This window comes from Hyaena hyaena, unplaced genomic scaffold (genome assembly GCF_003009895.1).
Source record: "Hyaena hyaena isolate Hyena2069 unplaced genomic scaffold, ASM300989v1 scaffold_292, whole genome shotgun sequence".
In the NCBI taxonomy this organism is placed as follows: Eukaryota; Metazoa; Chordata; class Mammalia; order Carnivora; family Hyaenidae; genus Hyaena; species Hyaena hyaena.
In genome coordinates, this window is record NW_024080924.1 from 2,044,169 (window position 1) to 2,072,079 (window position 27,911).

A 27,911-nucleotide genomic window follows, 5' to 3' on the forward strand; every position below is an offset into this window, starting at 1 on the left:
CAAGCCTGTCATTCAAAATAGAAGGAGAGATAAAAACCTTTCCAAATAAACAGAAATTGAAAGAATTTGTCACCACGAAGCCAGCCCTACAAGAAATCCTGAGGGGGATGCTCTGAAGGAAAGGTTGCAAGGAACAAAGATACCAGAGACACCACCACAAACATGAACCCTACAAAAGATACAAAGACTCTAAACCCACATATTTCAATAATAACACTGAATGTAAATGGGCTGAATGCTCCAATCAAAAGACATAGGGTAGCAGAATGGATTAAAAAACAAAATCCATCAATATGCTGTCTACAAGAAACTCATTTTAGACGGGAAGATACCTTCAGATTAAAAGTAAGGGGATGGAGAAATATATATCATGCTACAGGAAATCAAAAGAAAGCCGGAGTAGCGATACTTATATCAGACAAACTGGACTTTAAATTAAAGACAATCACAAGAGATGAAGAAGGGCACTACATAATAATTACAGGGTCCATCCATCAGGAAGAACTAACAATCATAAATGTCTACGCACCGAATATGGGAGCACCTAAATATCTAAAACAATTAATCACAAACAGAAACAAGCTTATAGATAAGAATGTGCTAATAGCAGGGGACTTTAATACTCCGCTTACAGCAATGGATAGGTCAACCAGACAGAAAATCACTAAAGAAATAATGGACTTGAAAGACACATTGGACCAGATGGATCTGACGGATATATTTAGAACTTTACATCCTGAGGCCAGGGAATTTACTTTCTTCTCAAGTGCGCATGGCACATTCTCCAAGATAGATCACATACTGGGACATAAAGCAGCCCTCAATAAATATAAAAGAATAGAGATCATACCATGCACACTGTCAGATCACAATGCTTTGAAACTTGAAATCAATTACAGGAAGAAGTCTGGAAAACCGCCAAAAACATGGAGGTTAAAGAACACCCTTCTAAAGAATGAATGGGCCAATCAGGCAATTAGAGAGGAAATTAAAAAATATATGGAAACAAATGAAAATGAAAACACAACAATTCAAAATCTATGGGATGCGGCCAAGGCAGTCCTAAGAGGAAAGTACATTGCTCTCCAGGCCTATTTCAAGAGATTAGAAAAAGCACAAGTCCAAAATCTAACAGCTCACCTAAAGGAGCTAGAGGCAGAGCAACAAGAACGCCCTAAACCCAGTAGAAGAAGAGAAATAGTAAAAATTAGAGCAGAAATAAACAACATAGAGACCAAAGAAACAATTGAACAGATCAATGAAACCAAGAGTTGGTTTTTTGAAAAAGTAAACAAAATTGACAAACCTCTAGCCAGGCTTATCAAAAAGAAAAGAGAGAGCACCCAAATAGACAAAATTATGAATGAAAATGGACTTATTACAACCAACCCCTCAGAAATACAAGCAATTATCAGGGAATACTATGAAAAATTATATGCCAACAAATTGGACAACTTAGAAGAAATGGACAAATTCCTAAACACACACTCACTACCAAAATTCACACGGGAAGAAATAGAAAACCTGAACAGACCCATAACGAGTGAAGAAATCGAATCAGTGATCAAAAATCTCCCAACAAATAAGAGCCCTGGACCTGATGGTTTCCCTGGGGAATTCTACCAGACATTTAAAACAGAATTAATCCCAATTCTTCTCAAGCTATTCCAAAAAATAGAAGTCGAAGGAAAACTCCCGGACTCATTTTATGAAGCCAGCATCACTCTGATTCCCAAGCCAGACAGAGATCCAACAAAAAAAGAGAACTATAGGCCAATATCCTTGATGAATACGGATGCAAAAATTCTCAACAAGATCCTTGCAAATCGAATCCAGCAGCATATCAAAAGAATCATCCACCAAGATCAAGTGGGATTCATTCCTGGGTTACAGGGCTGGTTCAACATTCGCAAATCAATCAATGTGATCCATCATATCAATAAAAGAAAAGATAAAAACCATATGATCCTGTCAATAGATGCAGAAAAAGCATTTGACAAAATACAGCATCCCTTCTTAATAAAGACTCTCGAGAAAGTTGGGATAGAAGGAACCTACTTAAACATCATCAAAGCCATCTATGAGAAGCCTTCAGCTAACATCATCCTCAACGGGGAAAAACTGAGAGCTTTCCCCCTGAGATCAGGAACACGACAGGGATGTCCACTCTCACCACTGTTGTTTAACATAGTGCTGGAAGTCCTAGCATCAGCCATCAGACAACAAAAGGAAATCAAAGGCATCAGAATTGGCAAAGAGGAAGTCAAACTTTCACTCTTCGCAGATGACATGATACTCTACATAGAAAACCCGACAGACTCCACCAGAAGCCTACTAGAACTGATCCAAGAATTCAGCCAAGTTGCAGGGTACAAAATCAACGTACAGAAATCGGTTGCATTTTTATACACCAATAATGAAGCAACAGAAAGAGAAATCAAGAAACTGATCCCATTCACAATTGCACAAAAAACCATAAAATACCTCGGAATAAACCTAACCAAGGATACAAGAGATCTGTATGATGAAAACTATAGAAAACTTATGAAGGAAATTGAAGAAGACACAAAGAAATGGAAAAACATTCCATGCTCATGGATAGGAAGAATAAATATAGTTAAGATGTCATTACTACCTAAAGCACTCTACACATTCAATGCAATTCCAATCAAAATTGCACCAGCATACTTCTCAAAACTAGAACAAACTATCCAAAAATTTGTATGGAACCACAAAAGACCCCGAATAGCCAAAGTAATACTGAAAAATAAAACCAAAACGGGAGGTATCACCATCCCAGACTTCAGCCTCTACTACAAAGCTGTCATCCTCAAGACAGTATGGTATTGGCACAAAAACAGACACATAGACCAATGGAACAGAATTGAGAACTCAGAAGTGGACCCAAAAGTATACAGCCAACTGATCTTTGACAAAGCAGGAAAGAATATCCAATGGAAAAAAGACAGCCTTTTTAACAGATGGTGTTGGGAGAACTGGACAGCAACATGCAGAAGAATGAAACTAGATCATTTTCTCACACCATGCACAAAAATCAACTCAAAATGGATAAAGGACCTGAACGTGAGACAGGAAACTATCAACACCCTAGAGGAGAAAGCAGGAAACAACCTCCTTGACCTCCACCGCAGCAACTTCTTACTTGACACATCCCCAAAAGCAAGGGAATCAAGAGCAAAAATAAACTGTTGGGACCTCATCAAGATTAAAAGCTTCTGCACAGCCAAGGAAACAACCCAGAAAATTAATAGGCAACCAACGGAATGGGAAAAGATAGTTGCAAATGACATATCAGATAAAGGGTTAATATCCAGAATCTATAAGGAACTCACCAAACTACACGCCCGAAAAACAAACAACCCAGTGAAGAAATGGGCAGAAGACATGAACAGACACTTCTCCAAAGAGGACATCCAGATGGCCAACAGACACATGAAACGATGCTCAGCATCCCTCCTCATCAGGGAAATACAAATCAAAACCACACTGAGATACCACCTCACGCCAGTCAGAGTGGCTAAAATGAGCAAATCAGAGAACTCTAGATGCTGGCGAGGATGTGGAGAAACGGGCACCCTCCTACACTGTTGGTGGGAATGTAAACTGGTACAGCCCCTCTGGAAAACAGTGTGGAGGTTCCTCAGGAAACTAACAACAGACCTCCCCTAGGACCCAGCAATAGCACTGCTAGGAATTTACCCGAGGGATACAGAAATGCTGAGGCACAGGAGCACATGTACCCCAATGTTCACAGCAGCACTCTCAACAATAGCTAAAACATGAAAAGAGCCTAAGTGTCCATCAATGGACAAATGGATCAAGAAGATGTGGTTTATCTATACCATGGAATACTACATGACAATGCGAAACAATGAAATCTGGCCATGTGTAGCAACATGGATGGACCTTGAGGGTGTTATGCTGAGCAAAATAAGTCAGGCAGAGAAGGACAAATACCATATGTTTGCACGTATACGAGGGTTAGGAGGAACTTAACTGAGGAACAAGGGGGAGAAGAAGGGGGGAAATGGTGGGGGAAAGGGAGAGAGGCAAACCATGAGAGACTCTTGAATGCTGACAAAAACTGAGGACAGATAGATGTGGGGGGGAGGGGGGATGGGCATGGAGGAGGGCACTTGTGGGGATGAGCACTGGGTGTTATGTGGAAACTAATTTGGGGCGCCTGGGAGGCTTAGTCGGTTAAGCGTCTGACTTTCGCTTAGGTCATGATCTCGCGGTTGTGGGTTCGAGCCCCGCGTCGGGCTCTGTGCTGACTGCCAGCTCAGAGCCTGGAGCCTGTTTCAGTCTGTGACTCCCTCTCTCACTGACCCTCCCCTGCTCACGCTGTCTCTCTCTCTCCTAGAAATAAATAAAACATAAAAAAAATTAAAAAAAAATAAAAAAAAGAAACTAATTTGACAATAAACTATTTGTAAAATAAAAAAATAAAATAAAACTGGAAAAAAAAAATATCACCATGACCCTTATCTGCTTAACACTTTTTGATGGTTGACTATATTATGTAATCAGTAAAAAGCAAACTCTGTAGGCTGATAATCAAATGCTTCATCCTTTTCTTCTGATTGTTTGCATGGATATAAAGATTTAAAAAAATAAAAATTCAAAAAGGATCATGACTGGCTGAAGGAAAAAAACACTAAATCTTATAAAATGAAATATAACGTGATAAACCCCAACAACTACTTTTCTTCTCTTCAACCTAAAAGGAATTGCCCTTTTACTGTCTGTGGGACTATCCTATCATATATTTCTCCCTTGTAATAGATTTCTGCACTGCATCACTATGTACCTCTTGAATTTAAAATTTTTCTTGTGTGACTTTTTCTCATGAGACTATGGTTTCTAAATTCCTTGGACTAGTTCCTTCCTAATGTATAGCACCTAGTACTTAGTGACCCAATGGGTGCCCACCCTATGGTCCAGATACCCATGCATGCTCCCAGAAAAGGACCGAAAAGACATGAACTGATAGGTCTCATTTGAACCAGAAACAAAGCCACCCCTAATCAGAATTACCAACTAAAAGGGCAGAGAAAGTTACTGAATTCTTTTTCTCTACCCTTAGAAACAGGATTTTTATCCCCTAGTTTTAGAAATCTGAAACAGTAAATAAAATTCACACATGATACTCAATGTTTTCTTTATCTCATTAGCCACTGAATCAGTGATGTGACTTCCCCCCTGCTCCACTTTCAACCATTTGGGGAATGTTATGTAGAAAAAGATTTAGATCAGCTGGCTATTAGGTAAGATTAACACACATGCTATTTTTCAAGGTATCTACCATTTGGTCCCAAGCTTTCTATGAATACAAAGATATAAAGCTAATGCAACAGATAAAGTAAAAGTTCTGAAGAATCTTAACCAGTTGAAAATACATGTTGCTGTTTTCTAACCAGCTGAATTATTTCTAATAGAACAAGATCATTTCTTTACTTATTACACAATATAATTTTCATTGCATAAAAGCATATTCATTGATTCATATGTATCTAAATTGTGCTATGTTCTCTTTAATTATTATAAAGTTTTTTTTTAGTTTTTTTTTGAGAGAGAGAGGGAGTGGGGAAGGGGCAGAGAGAGAGGCAGGGAGAGAGGATCCTAAGCAGCCTTTGCACTGACAGAGTGGCACCCATGAACCATGAGATCATGACCTGAGCCAAAATCAAGTTGGATGCTTAACGAACTGAGCCACACAGGTGCCCCTATGTTCTTTTTTAGATAAAACTTTTAGGGAAAGTGAACATTGGTTTGCCATCTAACTGTTGTTAAGATAAACTTTTAAAAAGCATTCTGAACAGATGTGCTTGACTTGTGTCATTTCATGGATTATAAAAATGCCTCAGGGTCTGAACATTTTAAACTGAATTCCTAGTAGATAAAAAGGGAATTACTTATATGATTTATTTTTTTCTGGTATACTTATATACAGATGAATATTCATATTCATAACAATTCCATTTGAATGCTTCTGATTACTGAACTGAAAAAGTTAAGGGCATCTGGTTTCTCTGTTTAAGTTTTATTCCTTTAAAAGATCACAACAAACATAATTGTGAGAATTTATCATTAAATCAAGATTCTTCTTTAAAATCAGCTTCATTTATCTGTTAGTCATCTTAAAATTGGAAGGAAAGAAAGTAAAATCAAATCACATTTCATCCCTCCTACCACCTACATAAAACCATGAGGTTTATAAAAACCACTAAAATTCATTTTATATATGATATATTAAACATACAAAATAATTTCATGCTACCTATAATCAATCATAGAACTTGCTCAAGAATTATTTATTGAGTATCTACTATAGGTTTGGCATTGTTTTAAGGTGCTAGGGATAATGGTGAGAGCAGAGATATGAATCCTGCATAGAACAGTTTATTGTCTGGAGAGACAGAAAGTTAAACAAGCAATTACAATAAAAGGTAGTGATTGCTTTTGTGGATGCATGAGATGCTATGGGAGTATAAAGCACAGTACCTAACAAGAAGGAACCAAAACCTTCTCAAAATAAAACTTAAGGTGAATTCTCAAGGATGAGTCAACCAGGAAAGGCTAAAAGGAGAGGAGGAGAAGTGGAGGGAGAGAGAAGGAGAGACTGTTCCAAAGGGAACAGCATATATTAAGTCCCAGAGCACACGATGGGTCCTAGAAACTGAAGTAAGGCACAAGTGGGTCATAACGAGAGGAGGATGATGAGACGAGGCGGACTAGAAACAGGACAGATCTTATGGGGTTTTCTAAGTTGTGCTAAGTCATCCAAAGGTCAGTGAGAACCCGTGATAGGTTTTAAGCAGAAAAAACTGATCACATTTATCTTTTAGAAACATTCTGGTCGCACAATGGAGAACGGGCTGGAGGGGAGTAAATCAGGAAGCACAAAGAACTAAGAAGTTGCTGGAGGAATCTAGCCAGAGGGTGTAGATTTCATGAATTGGGGAACTAGCAGGGAGGACAGAAAGGACAGGGCAGGTATTTTGAGAGATAGTGTTAGGAGGCTGCATACGATTAATTGAATGGAGGAGTGAGGAATGTTAAAAAGAATTAAGGAAAATTGCCAGCTTTCTTCATTGGAAAAGGGGTGGATGGTGGTTGTGTTTATTGGTATCTCAGCATGAGTAACATTTGCTAGGAGACTCCAATGACCTTATCCTTTTCAAATTTTATGTGGCGTGATACTATGATGTCACATATCTTCGTGGTCATCTTCCTCAGTCAGGCTTTTATGTCACCATGTTTCCTAAGCTATTGTTAAGCTTCTCTGACTCCTCTCCTTCCTGCTCCTCCTATATTTTAAATATTCCCCATGATTCTCTGTAATATACTCTTCTCAATCAGTTTACTCCCTGGATAGCCCATATACTCCAAGGCTTCAACCATCACTGTTATGCTATTCTGCTGCTGCTAAAACCAACAATATCACCGTTAATTAAAGATGGTATGTTTTAGTCTTAAAGCTAAGAAAATTATATATTTAATCCTCAGAACGACTTTTAAGAATAAAAAAGAGCATGGGTTCTGAAATCACAGACATAAGTACATATTCAACATCTGGTACTTTCTCTAGCTGTGTGACTATGGGAAAAGCTACTCACCTTCTGAATGACCCCTCATCTGTAAAACGTAAATATCAATGGCAATCTCATAGATTAGTTGATCAAATATAATAATGCATAAAGAGCGCTTAACACAGAGTATGGTACTCAGTAAGCACTTAATAAATACACAGCTTCACTATAAAAGTAAACAAAGCATACATTTGCAGTGAGGCGCAGTGAGAGCAGGGCTACACATCTGGTTAAAAGCAGTAGTGTTGGAGACACGATCCTTGGTTTAAACCCTGGCTCGGTCACTTTCTATCTATGCAATCTTAGGTCATGCCAGCTCTCTGAGCTTCAGACTGCTAATCTGTAAAGTGGGGATGACAACGGTACCTATCTCATAAAGAGCTGTTTTCAGAAATAAAACCAAATGAAAAGTAAAGCCTGATATACTGTCCAGCACATAATATATACTCCATACAATGGCTACAACTTTTATTTTTTCCCCTCTTCCAGTGGGAAGGAGCTAGCTTGATTTGCAAAGGTTATGGAACTCAGAACTAAATAAAACCGGAACTTGAAGCCGTATATGGACTCTAAAATATGCTGATAAATGAACTTTAAGTGTTTTGCCTGAACATCTCAATTGTGCTCCAATCTCAGTTAAAAAAAATATATGCCACTGGTTTATATGTTATAATTAGAAACTCAGCATGTTTATGACCAAGCTTATCATGTCCTTTCTTAACCCCATTCTCTGCAAAAATACGTGCTTCGAGTCTCTGCAGTCATTGTGTGTGGACTAATCTTTACTTCTTTCCTTTTGGCTTATGGCAGTTTGATGCCCATTTCTTTTCCATTCTTCCATCAGAATCTTTCTTTCAATTTTGTCCTAGCTCTTGATCCTTATTGTCAGCAGGCATCATACTCCAACCCCTCACACTGTTACCTGTAACAGCGTCTTAGACCCTTTTTCATTTCTAATTTCCTCTAATCCCAAATCCATAAATACTGTTGCCAGACGAAATTTCCTATGATATCTTTTAATAACACAAATCCCTGCTGATGAACCTTCTACATCTTGTTATTTCTTACCCCAAATTGCCTGGCTCATCTCTCAAGGCCCTTTTTGATGGGGTCATCAATTCCTACCTCACTTGTTTCTTATGAACCTACCAACACCAGCTCTTAGTTCCATTTAAACCAAGTTCCTCATTGTTCCTGCATGTCTTCTTGCCAAGAAATCTTCATTCATATTGACTCAACTTGTTGCCACCACCCATGGAAATTTTATCCATCCTTCAAACCAGTTTAGGTGCTAGCCCTTCAATGATATCATTTTCAACTACTCCAGGTCATGCAGCCATCTTCCATTTTTTAGCTTCCAATTACATCTATAATAAACACCAAATTATCTGGCTTTATCTTATCCAGGTTTCTAGACTTTTTATACTCTGTATTTCATGAGAAATACCAAATCATTGGGGCACCTGTGGCTCAGTCAGTTGAGCATCCAACTTTGGCTCAGGTCATGATCTCACAGTTTGTGAGTTCAAGCCGTATTGGGCTTGACAGTGTGTCGTGCTGACAGCTCAGAGCCTGGAGTCGACATGGGATTCAGTCTCCTTCTCTTTCTGCCCCTCCCTTGCTCACACACTGCCTCTCTCTCTCTCTCTCTCTCAAAAATAAATAAACATTAAAAAAGTTAAAAAAATACTAAGCCATTTACTTATCTTGTACCCCTAAAGCAATTAGCATAGACTGCTCATATAAAAAATCCTTATAAATACTTATTCAATCTATTGGTACAAGATGACACTGGCAATTAAGAGTTCACCTATGAAACACATTCAGAGAAATGTGAGGAATAAGTTCAAAGTCATATACTGAAACAGCCAGTAAATACAAAGGACGACCTTCACCTCTTCTCTTTAAATACAACAATCAATGGACACTACTGCCTGGTCAAACTCCCTAAAGTACACTTTTAAGAATTTTATTGCCTTTCTCTAAAACTTTCAGTTATTTCTCATTGTTTAGATAATTCTCATTTTAGTATTTAAAATCTCTTTCTGTCTGGTTTCAACCTCCTTTTTCAACTTCCTCTCCTACTACTCAAAATATACTCTAAATAATCTAGCCAGTCAAAAATGCTATCCATCTTGCAAGGCCAGTATGAGTGTCAGTTTATCTCTGAAATTACTCACAATACTCTCAACATTTAATTTTTTTCTTTGAAATTCTATGGCAAATATTTTTTACTTTCTTGGAGTAAATTTTAACACATCTTTAGGTTATATCTATCATAGTGGACATCTTGACCATAGAGTTTCACATATCCTTCCAACTGTTATGTTCAAAATTTAAAATCTCTTGTCAAAGATATTCTGCCTCCTTTTTACTTTCAAGGTCAGTCAACGTTCTTTTCCATAAAGTTGGCAATGCAAGGAACAAGGCTTAAAATTCTGTCTCTCCTAAATCAACTTTGGTGAAATTCTTTTCCTTTTTTTTTTTTTTAAATGTTTTATTATTTATTTTTTAGAGAGAGAAAGAGACAGACAGACAGAGCACGAATAGAGGAAGGGCAGAGAGAGAGAGGGAGACACAGAATCTGCAGCAGGCTCCAGGCTCTGAGCTGTCAGCACAGAGTCCAACATGAGGCTTGAACTCACGAAAAATTAGATCATGACCTGAGCTGAACTTGGATGCTTAACTGGCTGAGCCATCCAGGTGCCCTTCTTTTTCTTTTTGTTCAAGTGATAGGTAGCTTGGATTGCAAATTGCTCTTTTTTCAAATCCAGAAGGAAGACAAGTTAACTCCTGTAGAACAGAGCTTGAAGCACGGAGTTTTAACCTTGAAGCCTGCATTACACTTATCCTGGTGTACTCCAACACCTAGCAGAGTGGTATACTTCTTAAATAGTCAGTACATACTGCTTACCTTTGACTCAAGGCACGAATTCAGATTTCTCTATTCTTTGTAAACAGTCCTGGAAGAAGCAACCAAACCTATGAACTCACACTTTTTTTTTTTACATGGCTTCACATTTCCATGTAGCAGACAACTTCTATTTAGATGATCTTAAGAAATTTCTTGATTAAAGACTAGTTGCTGTTGGTAAAGATGGTAGACTGAATCCCTGTATCTACTCGCACGCCTTTCTAAAACCTCCTTCTATTTTACAACAAGGAATAAACTGACAAAGATGGGGAACAGAAGAAAGGAAGAGACCAATTTAGCAGAAGGAAGAGCTCTGAGTCCTAGGTCACCAGTGGGGAGGGCAGAGGACCAACCCAATGTACACAGCAGAATCGCTCTTTCCTCTAAAACAGAGTAAGGAGTTGGCAGCACCGGGTACCTCTAGAAGTGAAGGAGAAATGAAAAGTGCCCCAAGATGAGGATTGATTGGCAGTCTGTTTAACAAGCAGTCAGATCCCTAAATTCCTTCCCTCTAGGCTGGCAACTGCCTCTCCTCCACCCTGGCAGAACCCTGGAAGTTTATTTTCCGCAGACGGTGATGAAAACAGAGGAACTGGCGTAAGAGAAATGAGACACAGCCGTGGGAAGAGGCACTATAATAAAATGGAATCAGTTAACGTATGCACATAAGATTCTGAGACTGCTAGTCATTTATTCCTGCTTAACTCCCAGGAAAACAAAACAAAACAAATCAAAACAAAATCAAACAAAACAAACTGCAGCATGCCTTTACTTCAAGACAGGAGATTGGAGAATCCTTTTTTTTTTTGGAATCTAGACGGCTCAGATTAAATGACTTAGCCATGCTTTCCTACAGCAAAGTTGGAGGTCATAAAGCCCTATCCACACATTTAGTGCTTACAATAAAAAATGTAGGCCCTTACTCTCAAATATGAAGAGAACATCAAAGATTAGCAGAAATATCTCTAAAATTAAAGTTAGAGACCAACAGAAACAATCGAGAAAACAGACTATGTAGGGGAAAAGAAAACTAAAGGAAAAAAATGAGAAACCAAAAAAGAGCACAATACAAATGGGATAAGTTCTAATAAGGATAGAGTACTATAGACTTTAAAAAAGAAAACTCAGAGAACAAAAAATGAGCTTTTAGAAGTTAAAAATAGGACATGAAAAACTCAGTTGAAAGTGTAACCAAATCCAAGTCCATCTGCCTGACGTGCAGCAAAGCCAATCACTGAGACAGACATCAGGTATGCAGCAAGGAAAGGGATTCTCTGAGAGGCAGCCAAACGAGGAGAAGAGACGGGAGGGCAAGGCTCAAACCTGCCTCCCTCCGGGGGGAGAGAGTAAGTTTTTTATAACCCTAGCAGTTGGGATTACATACATATTGAGGAAAAGGGCAGGGAAAAATTATGAGTATTCATTAGGGAAGATGGAGTATGCACACAGAACAAACATGTATGTAACATATTGAACATTGTTCACTGTGGGGTGGAGACTGAACACCAGAATGAGGCAAAATTCAGCCCCTGAGACAGGAGGTTATTTGAGGCAAGGAGAAGGAGCTAGGCGCAGGCTTTGAGGGCCAGTAGAAACTGGATGGGGTCTGGGGCTCCTTATCTCAGGGAAAGAATGCCGGGTAGGGTCTCCTTGTTCATAGGCTGGAAACACATCAATTGACCTTGAGTCGTGGCTTCCGCAGATACAGCTAGTGCATTAGTTAGCGGATCTAAAAAGACACAACATCTGACTGGGGGGGAAATAGTTCTCTGAAAGAAAAGCTTTAAGCTTTCTACTAGTTTCAACCTCATTAACCCTACAGGGCACAGTTGCAAAGATTTGAATGTAAAACTGAGAAATTCTTCTAGAAAGGGCAAAAATGAATTCGATAAAATTGGGAAAGTTAAAAATTAAAGTATCATCTAAATAATAGGAATTCCAAAAGGCAAAAACAGAAGGAAGATAAACATCAATGAAATGCTTCAAGAAAATTTCTCCAAACAAATTTTCAAACTAAAAATTCTACCTATCCCAGCACAATAGGATAAAAACATACTCACAATTTATGACATCGCAAATAAGAGTTTACAATTCTAGGAGCAAAAGAAATACATACTCTTGGAGAGGAGATGGAGAGAGAAATACATAAGATCACATATAAATAGTCAGGGATGAGAATGATTTGGGGCTTCTCAACAGCATACTGAGAGGCAAGGAAATAAGATCCAGAAGGAAAAAATATTCTGAAAATAGAATTCTGTGACCAGCTAAAGAACTAATCCAAAGAGAGGAAAGAAGGAAGACATTTATGGATATACACAATGTCTCAAAAATTTTTATCTCCTGTGGACCCTTTCCTAAAAATCTTCTAAAGAATATGCTTCACAAAAGGGAGAATAAACAAAGGAAATAAAAGGAAAGGAAATAAAAAAGGAAAATGTTGTGTCCAGGACACAAGGGCTCCAAGACAGGGGGCGGGTCAAGGGATCTCCAGGATTATGGGGAGATGCTGGGTTGACAGCTTTACAACAGGCATACAAGGAAACTGGTCCAGCTTATACGTCAGAAGGCATTGGAGAAAACTTCTTCAGGGGAGGAAACTGACAAAATACTCAAAACCCCTTAACATCTAGATGAGAGATTAGAAAACTAGTAATGAGTACAGCATTGAATTAGTGGTGAATACAATACTCAATAAATGAAAGAACAAGACAATTATTATTTCAAGGGAAAAAATAAAAAGTTGTACAGGAAAGGTATATGACCAGAGTTTATTACCTAACTCAGCTATGTATTGGGTTTTCACCCAATCTAGACGGCTCAGATTAAATGACTTAGCCATGCTTTCCTATAGTAAAGTTCGAGGTCATTATCATAATGTCAACTAGACTTGCAAAATAACCATATGGGAAGACCATAGAAGGGAAAAAGTTCATAGATGAGATAGAGGCAAAAGGAGACAGCTAACTGTGCATATGCTAGAGTGGTAAGTGAATAAATAATACTAAAATTAAAGAGAGTCAGGAAGTAGTAATACAAACATGTAATTTAGAGATGTGGAGGTAAATATCAAAGTAATCAATAAATGTAAGCAAGAAGTGAAATTGGAGAAGGGAAAGACTCAGAAAGTTGTTTCTGCACAGAAAGTTGAAAACTCATTTGACAAACACTGTAATACATCACAAAAATAAGAATACTCTTAAACACTTAAGGGATAGTTCTAAGCCTTTAAAATTTGATGCAACTTTTATATTAAAATTCATCTACTTTTTTGAACAATGAGAAAATAGTCCTACGGGGAAAATAACCCATGGAGGAGAAAGTAATTTTAGAATCCATTTGTTCACTTATCAGATGATAATTTTAGGAACGTGCAGAAGTTTAAGAAGCAAGCTAAAATTGTTCAGTAGTTAATTTAGAGTAACAAATGAACAATCCTTAAAGTTGTATTTTTTGATCCAGAAGTTACATTCCTAGGAATTTATCTAAAGAAAGTAATGATCAGAAATGTACATGAGGATTTAGTAGGAAAGATAATAATCATAATATTGTTAATAACTATTTTTAAATATGCAACGTTATTTATAATAATTTAGAAATAACAAATATTTCCAATAAGAGGTAACTCCTTAAATTTGTCATAATACATTCATAGGTAGGATACAAATATGATGAAATCCACACAGCCATTAATTAATGTATTTTCAAATTAGATTTAATTCTGTGGGAAAATAAAGATGACATAATGCTAGGAGAAAAAAGGAGACGAACCATATGTATAGTTGAACCTAATTATGTAAATAAAACACGTACAACTATTTAATTATGTGAATTTGTATGAAAACAAATTCTCAGGAAAAAAACGTATTTCAGAATGCATCAACAATGATAGTAGTGTGCATCACAGGGCAGAAAAACTATGCTTTTTATTTACTTCTCTGTATCTTATTATATCTCAAATTTTCAGCAATAGGCAGGCATTTTATATTGTTTTATTAAATTGCCATTTATTTGTATAATTTATTCAAGATTTTCCTTATCAGAGGCAAACATTTAAAAGTAACGTGTATCTTTTGTCTATATCCTTGCAAATGTATTATTATTTTGTATGCCTGTATTTTTAATTCTTTTCCATGCTACTTGTATGCCTTCAACACCTTGCTGCTATATGCACACTGGAGATATTTTTCTAACTGCAGACCTATATTTCATAATGTGCACTTATCACATTTTAACTAACGGCTTTCCTGGCAATGGACATTCATATTACCTCCAAGAACCCCAGCACCATCAAAAACTACCCTGCAAAGACTACTTTCACTAACATCTCCTTCTGGACTGATAGGATGGGGATATTTAATGTAGGAATTGCAATACCGTCTTCCAGAATGGTAGTACCAACCTACATTCCTAAGGTTCTGTAAAACCTTAACTGGCATTATCCAGCTTTCTTATTTTTGCAAAACTGGTACAAGGTAACATCTTACTATTGCTTTCATTTGTACTTCTCTGATTACTAAATCCATTTGATCATCTCTTCATATCTGTATTTGGTTTTGAGATCTTCTTTTCCTTTGCCAGTTTTCTGTTAGGATTGTTATCTACATGTTGCTATATGTCAGTTAATAATCTCTTGAGAGTTTTAAATGTTATTCCAACTATTATGTGTACCCAGTTTTTTGTGGGTTTTTTTATTGTAAAGCAGAAACATTTCAGAATTATTCTTCAGTAATAGCAAATTTTGCTCATAACAGTAAACATTGGTAACATTTATCAAGCATTTAGAATGTGCCAGGTACTGAGCTAAGCATATTATATATAATTCTATTGCTATTACTTCCATTTTATATGTGGGAAACTAAGTAGACCAATGTTTGAGGTAAGTAGTAGAGTCAGGATTCACACTTGGGCTCTCGGGAACAGAGTTATTAGCTAACTGACTGTCTCTTACCTCAGGCAATCTGAATGAACTATGAAAAGGACCCTTGCCCAAAGGTATCATCTTTGTCTCCACCACTTCTTGACACCAACCTGTCTGTAATTCTCACGACTTAACAGTAATTTCTTCAAGGAAAATAATTATAATATACAAAAATTCCCTTAACTAAAAAATATTAACTCTTGGATACAATAATATATTAAAGGATTAACATATTAGCTGAATTAACTTATTACATTTTACAAGACATGTCCACCCACGTTACGCAAAAGGTACATAACAGATGTTTCAGGAGATCTGAGGCAGGTGAACAAAATGGGTTCCTCTATTTAATCTCTTTTTCTCCCATTCCTCCAAGGTCAAAGGCTTTTTGCTGTTTTTTTCTCTTCTTGAATTTCTTGACTATTCAGGAGAGTTGTGTCAACAATTGAAAAATGAATATGTGGTTGATTTTTATCACGGTATTCATAAAGATAGGGACTTATGGTGATTCCTTAAAATCTGATTTGTCTTAGGCAATGATGGAGAAGACAGAGTGCTAGAAAATGCGTCTTTAAAAAATTAAAAAAAAACAAACAGCCATACTTTCTAAATGTAGAAAGAAGATGGAGTTTGACAAATGACTCATTCTGCTTTTATTTATTATTAGAATCATTGTGCTCTGGGTACATCAGGCAATTGATGAAATCTCCTTTATGAGCATAAGTAAAAATGAAAGGAAAAATAAGAAAACCAAAAACATGGGTTAAGACCTGAGTTGTGTCAGATAACTGTTGTGCATGAGGCAAGGAACAAACTGATAACAAACTGGTGTAAAAATTTAGTAAGCACTTCCTGGGAAGCTCATGTATACACGGAGTAGACTATGCAGAAGCCAGAGAAAAAGACACTCTATTGCTTTGCATAACTTTCTATAACCATAGGAAAAACAATTCCTGCTAAAAATGTGTAATTAACTGTTAATATTCAATCCTTCACTTTTGAGCAATTTTTACCATTTTGAGAAGCTCCTTGTCAAAATCAGCAAAAATAATGACAGCTAAATCCTATAGTAAAATCCCTGCAAATATTGCTTCTGTTCCTTTTTCTCTCTCTTCCATTCCTGCAACTCCAGTTATAGGTTTGACAAACTTCTCTCCTTTGCATCTTTTATATTCTTTTCTTTACTTTCCCTCCTGTTTTCTTTGTGCTTCAGCCTGGATGTTTCGTATCACCCTATCTTCCAGGTCTTTAATGATCTATATAACTGTATCAAACCTTACTTATAAGTAAGTTACTGATAAACCCATGTATTGTGTTCTTAATTTCAGGTATTGTATTTTGAAGTTCTAGAATTCTAGATTCTTTTACAGAGACTCCAAATTTCCCTTAAAATAGTTCATATTATCAGCCAAAGTCACAGTCATTTTGAAGTCTAGATTTGAGAATTTGATCATAGGAATTCTCTGAGACTGTTTCAAGTGTGTGGTTTTTTCTCGGTTTCTCTGGTTTCAGTTCTCTCATCAGATCTCCTGATATGCTTGGTAATTTGCTAGAAACTGTATATGAAATATTTGAGAGACAGTCTGAGGCTGTGAATCATGTTATGTTTCTTAAGAGGAAATAAGCAATACTAGTAGTAGCACGGGTTAATTTAATTCAGTTAGGGTTGGTATGATTAAAAGTGGGATGGTATTTGCAAGGGCTGTGCTATATCTGGTTTGCCTTTACCCCTAAGCTATAACCCATTCAGGAGAGCAACTGAACATCTGGTTAACCTGGAGTGGTTAACCAGGCCCACTCCACTTTGGTTTGCCATGAATTCCAACTGGTGTCTCTCCAGTGCTACTGAAAGCACTATTCAGCTTTTCAGCTAGAGTTTTCTCTTTCACTTCTTCCTACCCTTGCACCATTTTTTGAATTAGAGAACGTCTTGAGAGGAATAGAGGTTCTGTTCTCACTGGAATCATGGCCCCTCAAATTGTCTCTCTCTCTCTCTCTTTTTTTTTTTTTTGTAATTCTCTAACGCCTTCCAACATTATTTTTGTTTTAATTTCATGTAACTATTCTAATTTTTTTTTAACCAGGAGAGTCGGTCTGATGTAAGTTATTCCACCATAGCTAAAAATGGATGTCTTCAATGTCTATTACAATTAAAATCACACATACATCCTGACCCAGTATTTCTATTCCAGGACTTTCTCCTACAGATAAACTCATACATGCCCCAAAATATATGTGCAATAATGTTTATTCTAGCATTGTTTAAAATAGCAAAAGACATGAAAGCAGTCAGTAAGAAATAAAGTTCATCAATAAATAATAGGCTTAATATATTATCCACATAATGATGTTGTGGAAACTAATGACATGTATCTTGAGGTACTAAAATGGAAGATGGAGAAAAATGTGCATAGTATGTTCCAATTTAGGTAAAAGTGAACAAACATATGCATATGTATTTACAAATGCAAAAAAAAAAAGTTTGAAGAGATACATTAGAATAGAGAAGACTGGTTGCTCTGGAAAGGGCCAGAAAACCTGGGGGCTTGGAGTCAGAAGATTTTTCATTTTTTGATAGTGTTTCATTTATCTTTTATACATTACGTGGTTTAATGTTATAATAAACAATAGAAAAAAATATTAGCATGAGAAGTCTACATATTGGGAGTCAAAGAAGAAAATGGCAGCTCACAGGAGGCTTATTTAAGTATGACTATAAAGTTTACACTTTAAGGACAGATTGGATTTAGTTGAGTGAAAGAGAAATATGGGGCACCTGGGTGGCTGAGTCAGTTGAGCACATGTCCCACTCTTGGTTTCGGCTCAGGTCATGATCTCACAGTTCATGGGCTCAAGCTCCATGTGGAGCCTGTGTAGGGCTCCATGCTAGAAGGGTGGAGCCTGCTTGCAATTCTCTCTTATTTTTCTCTCTGCACCTCCCCTGCTCGTGTGCACATGTGCACTCTCTCTCAAAATAAATAAACTTTGAAAAAAAAAAAAAAAGGAGAGAGAAAGCATGCAGAGAAGGGAAGCAGAACATGGGGGAACAAAGGAGTATTCTAGGGAAACCATCAATAGTTCCAAACTCGTGAATGTCTCTCATTCCTGAGTTCTCTTTCTTTCGCCCCCATCAATTTAATTTCATTATTTATCTACATTGCTTTCTTCAGAGGCAACATTTAGTCTGATGGTAGGAAAGAGACATAAACATAGATATCATGTTGTGAGAAGCTACAGCCCCTGTGAGAGGAGTCCCCTCAGGGAAGTACAAAAAGCAACCATGTCCATTAGCTCGACTTAAATTAGTGACAACAAATTATCTAGAAACCAAATGTAAGTTGTTGCAAATATAGGCTCACTTCATTTTTATTTTGATCTTTACTATTTGTCTTGCACGTATTAGATACTTATTAATGCTTAATGGAAAAAGGAATTCAGGGATTTCTAAGCGTTTGGTACATATTGATAAACCGTAAAATAATCAAATGCAAATAACTGAAAGAAAATGTGAAATCCACAAAGTTAGTAAAGAAGCTAAGTGACAACATAGCATGGCAATCGTATTAACAATGTTCAGAAACAATGGTGATAAATTAAGAGCAGCAGAGGAGAAAATGATAATTTATTAGAGGAGTTCCATTCTTTCATAGGAGTGGGGTAATTTTCTTTCTTTCCATCATAACTGTGAGATAAAATACTCTAACAATTATATCTTTTAGTTATCATTGCCATACTAATCACATTTGCCCCCAAACTCTCATAAAATATAATACACAGTTGATAGAAAAGAATGAGAATAACTAAATTTTTCTTTAATGTTTAGAATGCATTTAGGATTTGACAATGATATGAGTTTAACAGTTGTTACTTGAAACCTTAAAATGTTTTTTTTGCTACTCTGCAAGTTAATTTCCTAATTGGTAAAAGAGAAGAGGTTAGATGAGATAATATCTGAAGGAAGTTCCTACTCACATTTCTGATTGAAAAGCATATGATCACAGAGACCATCAGCTACCTTAGGAGTATAGTACTTTTTACATAGCATACAATGTCCATTTTAATAAAAGAAACCTTCTGACAAGGCAGTTTCCTTTTGGTATAGCTTACTTTTTTATTCAGACCAAAAAGTTGGTAATGATTGTCATAGTTAATCTTAGACATTTGTATATCCATTAGAAGTTTAATTTTTCACAAAACTATATCATGAATGTTATCTGACTTTTTCCAAAATAAAATTAATATCGTAATCATCGTATGATGGCCTCAGGTTTTTTTCCTTCAGATGCTTGTATTTTGAGAAATAGTATAAATTCTTACCTCTAAGAGATAAGGTTCCATTTGATCCAGGGTTTTTCCAAGATGCTTATCTGGATCTAAACCTGCCAAGAAAAGTTACATTTTTTTTAAAGATAACTATCGGCTTGGAAGTTGAAAGACACATTCTCCTTCCCTTTGCCCCTCCTTGCCTAGGAAACCACTACATGTATATTTTAAATTGCTTTGATCCTAAAGCAGAATGTGTTTTGCTAGTATTTACATTCCTATTCCCCTTGGATAACTGGTTTTCTTGCTCTTGAAAGGTAAGTTTTATACTAAATCATTCCATTGCACCATATTAACATCCCGATGCACTGCTTCAATTCATTTTTAGCAATTGTAATTAAGATGGAAAAACAGGTTTCATTTCAAAGATAGGACATTTGTGTCCTCTGTTTTTTAATTATTATCATTATTTTATGGATGGACAACAGTGAGAATTTTCTTATGTGTCCGTATTTTATCGAAACCTTAAAATTCTTACATAAAGAATAAGAGTGGAAAATAGAAGAGTGGTAAGCCATTATTATGTCTATATAATTAATTCACTTCAAAGGAGGACAGAGATACGAATGCAAACAGTTATATTACCAAATTAAATGACATTTCATTTCAATGACCACTTGTGCAATAATGTATTTTCTAAGCAAAGACACAGACAACTCTGAAAAATTGTTATTGTACCAACAGCATGTGCACCCTCTTAGAGATGTTCAGCTGATATAGTAGAGTTTATGTAGATGATGAGGTATAGGCAGATGAATATGGGAAATAAACTCATCCCACAAAAACTAACTTGCCAGTGAAGAAAAAGTCACATGCCACAAGTCTGCTATAAAATGAAATAATTCATTTTAGATATTACATTCATAATACAGTTAGATATTTACATCCATAATACATGCATTGGCCTAGCCTCATTTAAATAAGTTATTTTTATTTCTTAGGGGATTAAACTAGTTAGCTTATTAATTACACAAACTGATTAATAATTTTCTGCTTCTACTTGAATGCCTTTTTTGGTAATATGCTATTTCTTATTATCACATATTAGAAGAAGGGAAGTCAGGTAAAGATTGAGGATTCTTCTGCCACTGAGTAGTTTTAGGTGAAACTTGAGGCAAAAAAACTCAGACCAGTAGCAATACGCAGACTTTCTGAGTCAATTCCCTTCACAGCAATCTTATTATCATGGTGTATTCAGTAAAATTAAAATTTCAAGGAGATGTGTGAACACACAGATACACCAATCACTGATTCTGTCTGGTTCCTCCACTTGTACCACCTCTTAGCAAATCAGTATTTAGAAAGAACAAGTAAAGGAAATGCTTTGAAAGAAACACCCCTAAAATCGCTACCCACATTTAACAAGCATTAACATCACGTCATATTTCCTCCACAACATTTTTTTTAAAGAAATAAACACCACCAAAACAATAGAATGGCACAGTATATCTACTCTTAATCTATATCCCCTATTCCTTCTATATAATAACTACTCTTCTGAAGTTGGTGAGTTACTAATTACTCTTTTACAATTTTACTATAAATGCATATATCCAAACAATATTTATTATTGTTCGTGTATATTAAATTTTTACATAAATGATGTAATCTCTAACTTGATTTTTTTCATTTCATACTGTTAAAGAGATATATGGATTACCATGGCTCTGGTCCATTCATTATCACTACTTCTATCAAAATGGTATTCTATTCCATTATGGTATGGATATACCAGAATTTAATTATACACCTCTGATAGATGAGTACTTGGGCACAAAGTTATTTCTAATTTGTTTTGCCATAAGTACTTTTTATGCTGCAATGAATATGCTTTTATGTGAAATTACTATGATAGAGGAGAATATACATATAATTATATATATTATTGTATATGCGTGTGTGTGTGTGTGTGTGTGTGTGTGTGTGTAATCTTCAGGTCTATTAGATATTGCCAAATTACTCTTTAAAAAGTATTACCAATTTGTACTTCCACTTTCAGGTACACAGAATTCATATTTCATATAATATGAAAATAATTTAGTGGTGTCAGAATTTTAAATTTCTGCTAATCTGATATATATACATATATATAATATACATTTAATATACATACATATACTTTATATATATAAAATATACATATAATTGTTTTAGATACTTGTTTTAGTTTTAATTTTCTGATTACTATTAAAAGTAAGCACCATATCAGATAGCTTCTCAGGCAAATTCTACGAAATATGTAAGAAAGAGTTAACACCACTCTTCTCAAACTACTCCAAAAAATAAAAGAGGAAGGAACATTTCCAAATTCATTCTATAAGGCTCACATTGCCCTAATATAAAAACCAAATAAAGAAACTACAAAAAAGAAAACTATAGGCCAATATCTCTGATGAACACAGACAAAAATTCACAGCAAAATATTAGCAAACTGAATCCAACAATACATTAAAAAAACATTCACCATGATCAAGTGGGATTTATTCCAGGGATACAAGGGTGGTTCAATATTTGCAAATCAATCAACATGATACATGAAATTAATAAGAGAAACAGTAACAGCTATATGATCATCTCAAAAGATGAAGAAAAAGTATTTGACAAAGTACAAGAATCATTTTTGGTAAAAACTCTCAACAAAGTAGGTTTAGAGGACACATAACATAACAAAGGCCATATATGAAAAGCCCGCAGCTAACATTATTCTCAATGGTAAAAAACAGCCCTTTTCCTCTAATGTTAGGACTAAGACAACAATATTCACTATCCTCCCTTTTATTCAGCATAGTACTAGAAGTCCTAGACACAGCAATCAGGCAAGAAAAAGAAATAAAAGACATCCAGATTGGTAAAGAAGAAGTAAAATTTTCACTATTTGCAGATGACATGATATTTTATATAGAAAATTCTACAGACTTCACCAAGAACCTGATAAAACTGATAAATGGATTTAGTAAAGGATACACAATTCATGTACAAATAATCTGCTGCACTCCTATGTACTAATAATAATGTAGGAGAAAAATTAAGAAAATAATCCCATTTACAATAGCACCAAAAAGAATAAAATACCTAGGAATAAGCTTAACAAAGAAAGTGAAAGACCTAATTCCAAAAAAATATAAATCAATGATAAAATAAATTGAACATGACCAAAAAAAAAAAAAAAAAAAAAAGATATTCCATTTTGGAATTGGAAGAAATAATACTGTTAAAACATACACACTTGCTGAAGCAATTTACAGATTTAATACAATCCCTATCAAAATACCAATAACATTCTTCACAAAACAAGAACAGATAATCCTAAAATTTGTATGGAACCACAAAAGTCTCCTAATAACCAAAGTAATCTCAAGAAAGAAGAACACAGCTGGAGGTATTACAATCCCAGATTTCAAGATATACTGCAAAGCTCTAATGATCAAAACAGTTTGGTACTCGTATAAAAACAGACACATAGATCAATGGAGCAAAATGGAGAGCCTGGAAATAAACCCACCCATTCATGGTCAATTAATCTATGACAAAGGGGGCAAGCATACACCTTAGGGGAAAAGACAGTCTCCAACAAATGTGGTGGGAAAACTGATCAGCTACATGCAAAATAATGAAACTGGACCATTTCTTAAAAATAAAATGGATTAAAGACCTATATGTGAGACCCAAAATCATAAAATTCCTAGAAGAAAACAGGTAGTAATTTTTTTGACATCACCAATAGAAACACTTTTCTAGATATGTCTCCTCTGGTGAAGAAAACAAGAGCAAAATCAAACTATTGAGACAACACCAAAATAAAAAGCTTTTTGCACAGTGAAGGAAACCATCAACAAAACAAAAACAAAAAGGCAACCTACTGAATGGGAAAAGATACTTGCAAATAATATAACCAGTAAGGGGTTAATATATAAGATACATAAACAACTTATACAACACCAAAACCACCCACAAATAATCTGATTTAAAAATGGGTGACAACCTGGGACACCTGGGTGGCTTAGTTGGCTCAACATCTGACTCTTGATTTCAGCTCAGGTCATCATCTCACAATTCATGAGATCAAGCCCCGTGTCAGGCTCTGCAGTTTGCAAAGCCTGCTTGGGATTCTCTCTCTCTCTCACTCTCTCACTGCCCCTCCCCTGCTCACGTGCCTGCACACGTGCACTCTCTCTCTCAAAAGAAACAAACATTTTTAAAAACTGGGCAAATACCTGATTAGACAATTTTTTTTTCAAAGAAGACATACAGATGGCCAACAGTCACATTAAAAGATGCTCAATATCACTTGTCATCAGGGAAATGCAAACCAAAACCACAAGAAGGTATCAATTTATACCTGTTGGAATGGCTAAAACAAAAAACATAAGAAATAAACGTTTGTGGGCATGTGGAGAAAAAGAAACATGTGCACTGTTGGTGGGAATGCAAATTGGTACAGATACTATGGAACAAAAGAAAGGTTTTTCAAAAAATTATGCTTTATGTATTTGATTTGTTGTGTTGTTGTGTTGTGTTGTTATGTGCATACACATTCATAATCTCTAAAATTTCTTTTTTTAAATGTTTCTTAAAAATTTATTTCTGAGAGAGAGAGACAGTGTGAGCAGGGGAGGGTCTGAGAGAGAGGGAGAGACAGAATCAGAAGACAGGCTCCAGGCTCTAAGCTAGCTGTCATCACAGAGCCTGATGAGGGGCTCGAACCCACAAACTGTGAGATCATGACCTGAGCTGAAGTCGGACGCTTAATTGACTGAGCCACCCAGGTGCCCCTAAAACTTCTTGATAAGGTTATTTCTTTATCTACAAGTAACAACCTATTCATCTCCATATGTGGCTTTTATCTTATATTCTATTTACCAACATCACAACACAAGCTTTATTTTATTAATATTTTATTGGCATATGTTTTTCTACCATTTATTCTCAAATTTTCTGTGCTTTTGTTTTACATGCCACTTATAAACTACATATAATTGGATTTTTAAATTTTATCTTATCTTATAAATACAACTCTAAAGAGTGCAGTTTAAATATCTTAAATCCTTAACATTTTATGTTATATGTCTGGGTTGGTTTCTATCATCTTATTTTAGATTTCCTATTATATTAAGCTTTATACAAATTTGTTGCTTTGCTCTTTTCTGCTTCATGCTATAATAAAAGGACTTTTGTCTGTTTTCTCTACTGATTAGGAAGCTATAGAATGAATTTCTATTCTTCCAGTAGTCACTTGTAATTTTTAATATACATTCAAACCATATTTTTAAAGTCTGAATGTTTTATGTAAGATGGGGCACCTGAGTGGCTCAGTTGGTTAAGCGTCCAACTTTGGCTAAGGTGATGAACTTGTAGTTTGTGAGTTTGGGCCCAGCATGGGACCTTGTGCTGGCAGCTGAGTCTAGAGCCTGCCTCAGATTCTGTCTCTCCCCCTCTCTGTCCCTCCCCTGCTCATGCTCTCTCTCTCTCTCAAAAATGAATAAAAATTAAAAAAAAAACTAAATGTATTATATAAGAACTATGAATCTTAGAATATAAAAATATAAACCTAACTACCTGTTTAGCATCCTTTTGACTAAGAGAAATAAGCATGTTTTCACTGGTACTAAATACGTCCTACCATTTTAGTTGTTATTATTGCATTAATTCTTATTTCCACAAGTTTTGGCAAGAAAAATTAAGCCCGCTAGCATATTCTACTATGTCTATGTTCACAATTATTTCTCATTAATTTCTCCTGGAATTCAATGTACTTCTAACTAAAATCCATTCTTTATATTTTTTACTGAAGATCTGTGATTGGCAAAATCTCTTAGGTTTTAGATGTCTGATAATGTCCTATTTACCTCTCATCATTACACAATAGTTTAGTTATAATATATTACTTCTTCAGAAATTAGGTGTTCCTAATAAGATTTAGGTTGTTAGCTTAATAGTGGCTCCCATATAAGGAATATTTATTTTTTCTGTGCTAAATTATCCAGTTTTCAATGTACTTGTGACATTCTACAATTTTAATATAATGTGTGCAAATGTATGTTTTTTTTAAATGTTTATTTATTTTGAGAGAGAGAAGGTGTAAGGCGTCGGGGAGAGCTAGAATTCCAAGCAAGCTCTGGGCTGTCAAAATGGATCCCAATACAGGGCTTGAGCTCGGGAGCCCTGAGTTCATGACCTTAGCCGAAGTTAGATGCTTAACTGACTGAGCCACCCAGGTGCCCCAGTTTATTTTTATTTACACTATATACTACCTAATGTATACTTTCAATTCTAAAACTTACATTTTTCTTCCAGTCTAGAAAATTTTCAGTCATTGTATCTGTAAATACTGTTTTTCTGCTATTTTTTTGGTAACATCTATTACACAAATCTTGCAATTTCCCAATATATCCTCCATATTTTTAAATTGCTCTTTCAATTTGTTTTTCTCTTTATGTTGTCTTTTGGGTTAATTATTTTTCCTGCTTCATTCATTCTCTCCTTGACTTGACTCACCTACAGTTTATTTAATCCACTGAGATTTTTTTTTAAGTGACTTTTTAAAAAATGTTTATTTATTTTGTTGTGTGTGTGTGTGTGTGTGTGTGTGAGAGAGAGAGAGAGAGAGAGAGAGAGAGAGAGAGAGAGAATCCCAAGCAGGCTCTGTGCCGTCTGAGCAGAGCCTAATACAGGGCTGGACCTCATGAACTGTGAGATCATGACCCGGGCCAAAATCAAGAATAGGACACCCAAATGACTGAGCCACCCAAGTGCCCCTCCAGTTACTTTTCACAACAGTCTGTTGCTGTTCCAATGTGATTTTTCTAATTGATTGATTTTCTTTAATGGATGTTTTATTTTTCTTCATCTCTTTGAGATTCTTCATATAGGACACTTTCAGTCTGTTTTCCCCCAGGATGATGATCTCCTAAGTGCTTTTGCCTGCTTCCTAGCCTTTTGCACTACAGCCCCACAGTTCAGTCCTGTTTATTATTTTGTATGTGTACTCATTTCTACTTCACAGAGATGTTGTTTATAATGTTTTCCAGACCAGCTATGTCTTTCAAACTTTTCCTTCATATCTTTATCTGTTACTGTGGTCTTGAGATGGGAATATGGAACATGTAAAGCATGAATGTACAAGGCCAGCATGACTGGAAGTCTCTTTTTAGCTTTCCTTCCAATTCTTTGGTTCTTACATATTGGTCATACATCATAACCTATCTCACTCAGTACTCGGCCACTATGCTACGCATCATTAAAATCATTTTAAAAGTCTCCATGATTGAATCTAATAATTTATGTTTTGCTTCTCTGTAAGGATCTGGGAATAAATAAATGCCTGTCTAAAAGTCATGAAGGGAATTTAAGAGCATATGGTTTTACATAGGTAGACACTGGAAGATCAAACTGATAAACTTCCCATTTCTCTTGCAGTCTTTTAATTCATTATAGAATCACCAGGCCTCAGCTCTGAACTGTTAACATATAGAAACAGGTGTTATGTCTCATTTCAGAGACTGCTGCATTCCATGACGGATAAAGTAATTTGGCTTGCCTTTAGATAAGAGTCAGTAAAATCTGTAAACATAAGCCACATTGGGGATAATTTTTCCACATGAATCTGTGATCATCACACAGATACTTTGTTAAAAATTAGTTATTTCAAGTTTTTCCTTATCCATTGAAGTATTTTCAATTTATTTATTCCTGGAGCAAGCACTGAACATTCTACGGCACTAAAAATACTAAATCAAAGTTTAAAACTTTAAAGATTTTCAAATATTTTCCTGAAGCACATTATAGACCATTTCACTACAGTAGAAAATTATGGTAAAGCTATAAAATAGCTAAAATAAAAGAGCCACATTCCTCTTCTCTCAGAGTTAATAATGAAATAAGCTGCATGTGTAAGTCTTTATAGTATGATAATGGGGTTTGTGTCATGTGTAGTGAGCATGATAAGTTCTATGATTCATGGCCTGATGCTTTAGACATTTCACACAGGGAAGACGACCAATCAGTAACATTTCACATACACAAAGCAATAGATGATTCCAGTGGACATTATAAGACCAAAAGAATGGCAAGACCTAAGAAATAAACAACTTTGACACATTGTAAATTTATAGGAGGTTTTGTATGGTGATTTTGGTAGGCT

The 27,911-nt window shown here is 35.7% G+C and overlaps 1 protein-coding gene across 1 annotated transcript in view; it reads right to left on the bottom strand.

The window, feature by feature from the left end:
* Positions 1–27,911, bottom strand: part of DPH6 (diphthamine biosynthesis 6) — an 87,163-nt gene that overhangs the window by 17,967 nt on the left and 41,285 nt on the right. The window contains exon 4 of the mRNA XM_039247268.1: positions 19,766–19,827. Coding sequence (XP_039103199.1) covers positions 19,766–19,827 — 62 coding nt within the window. The remainder of the gene's footprint in view (positions 1–19,765; positions 19,828–27,911) is intronic.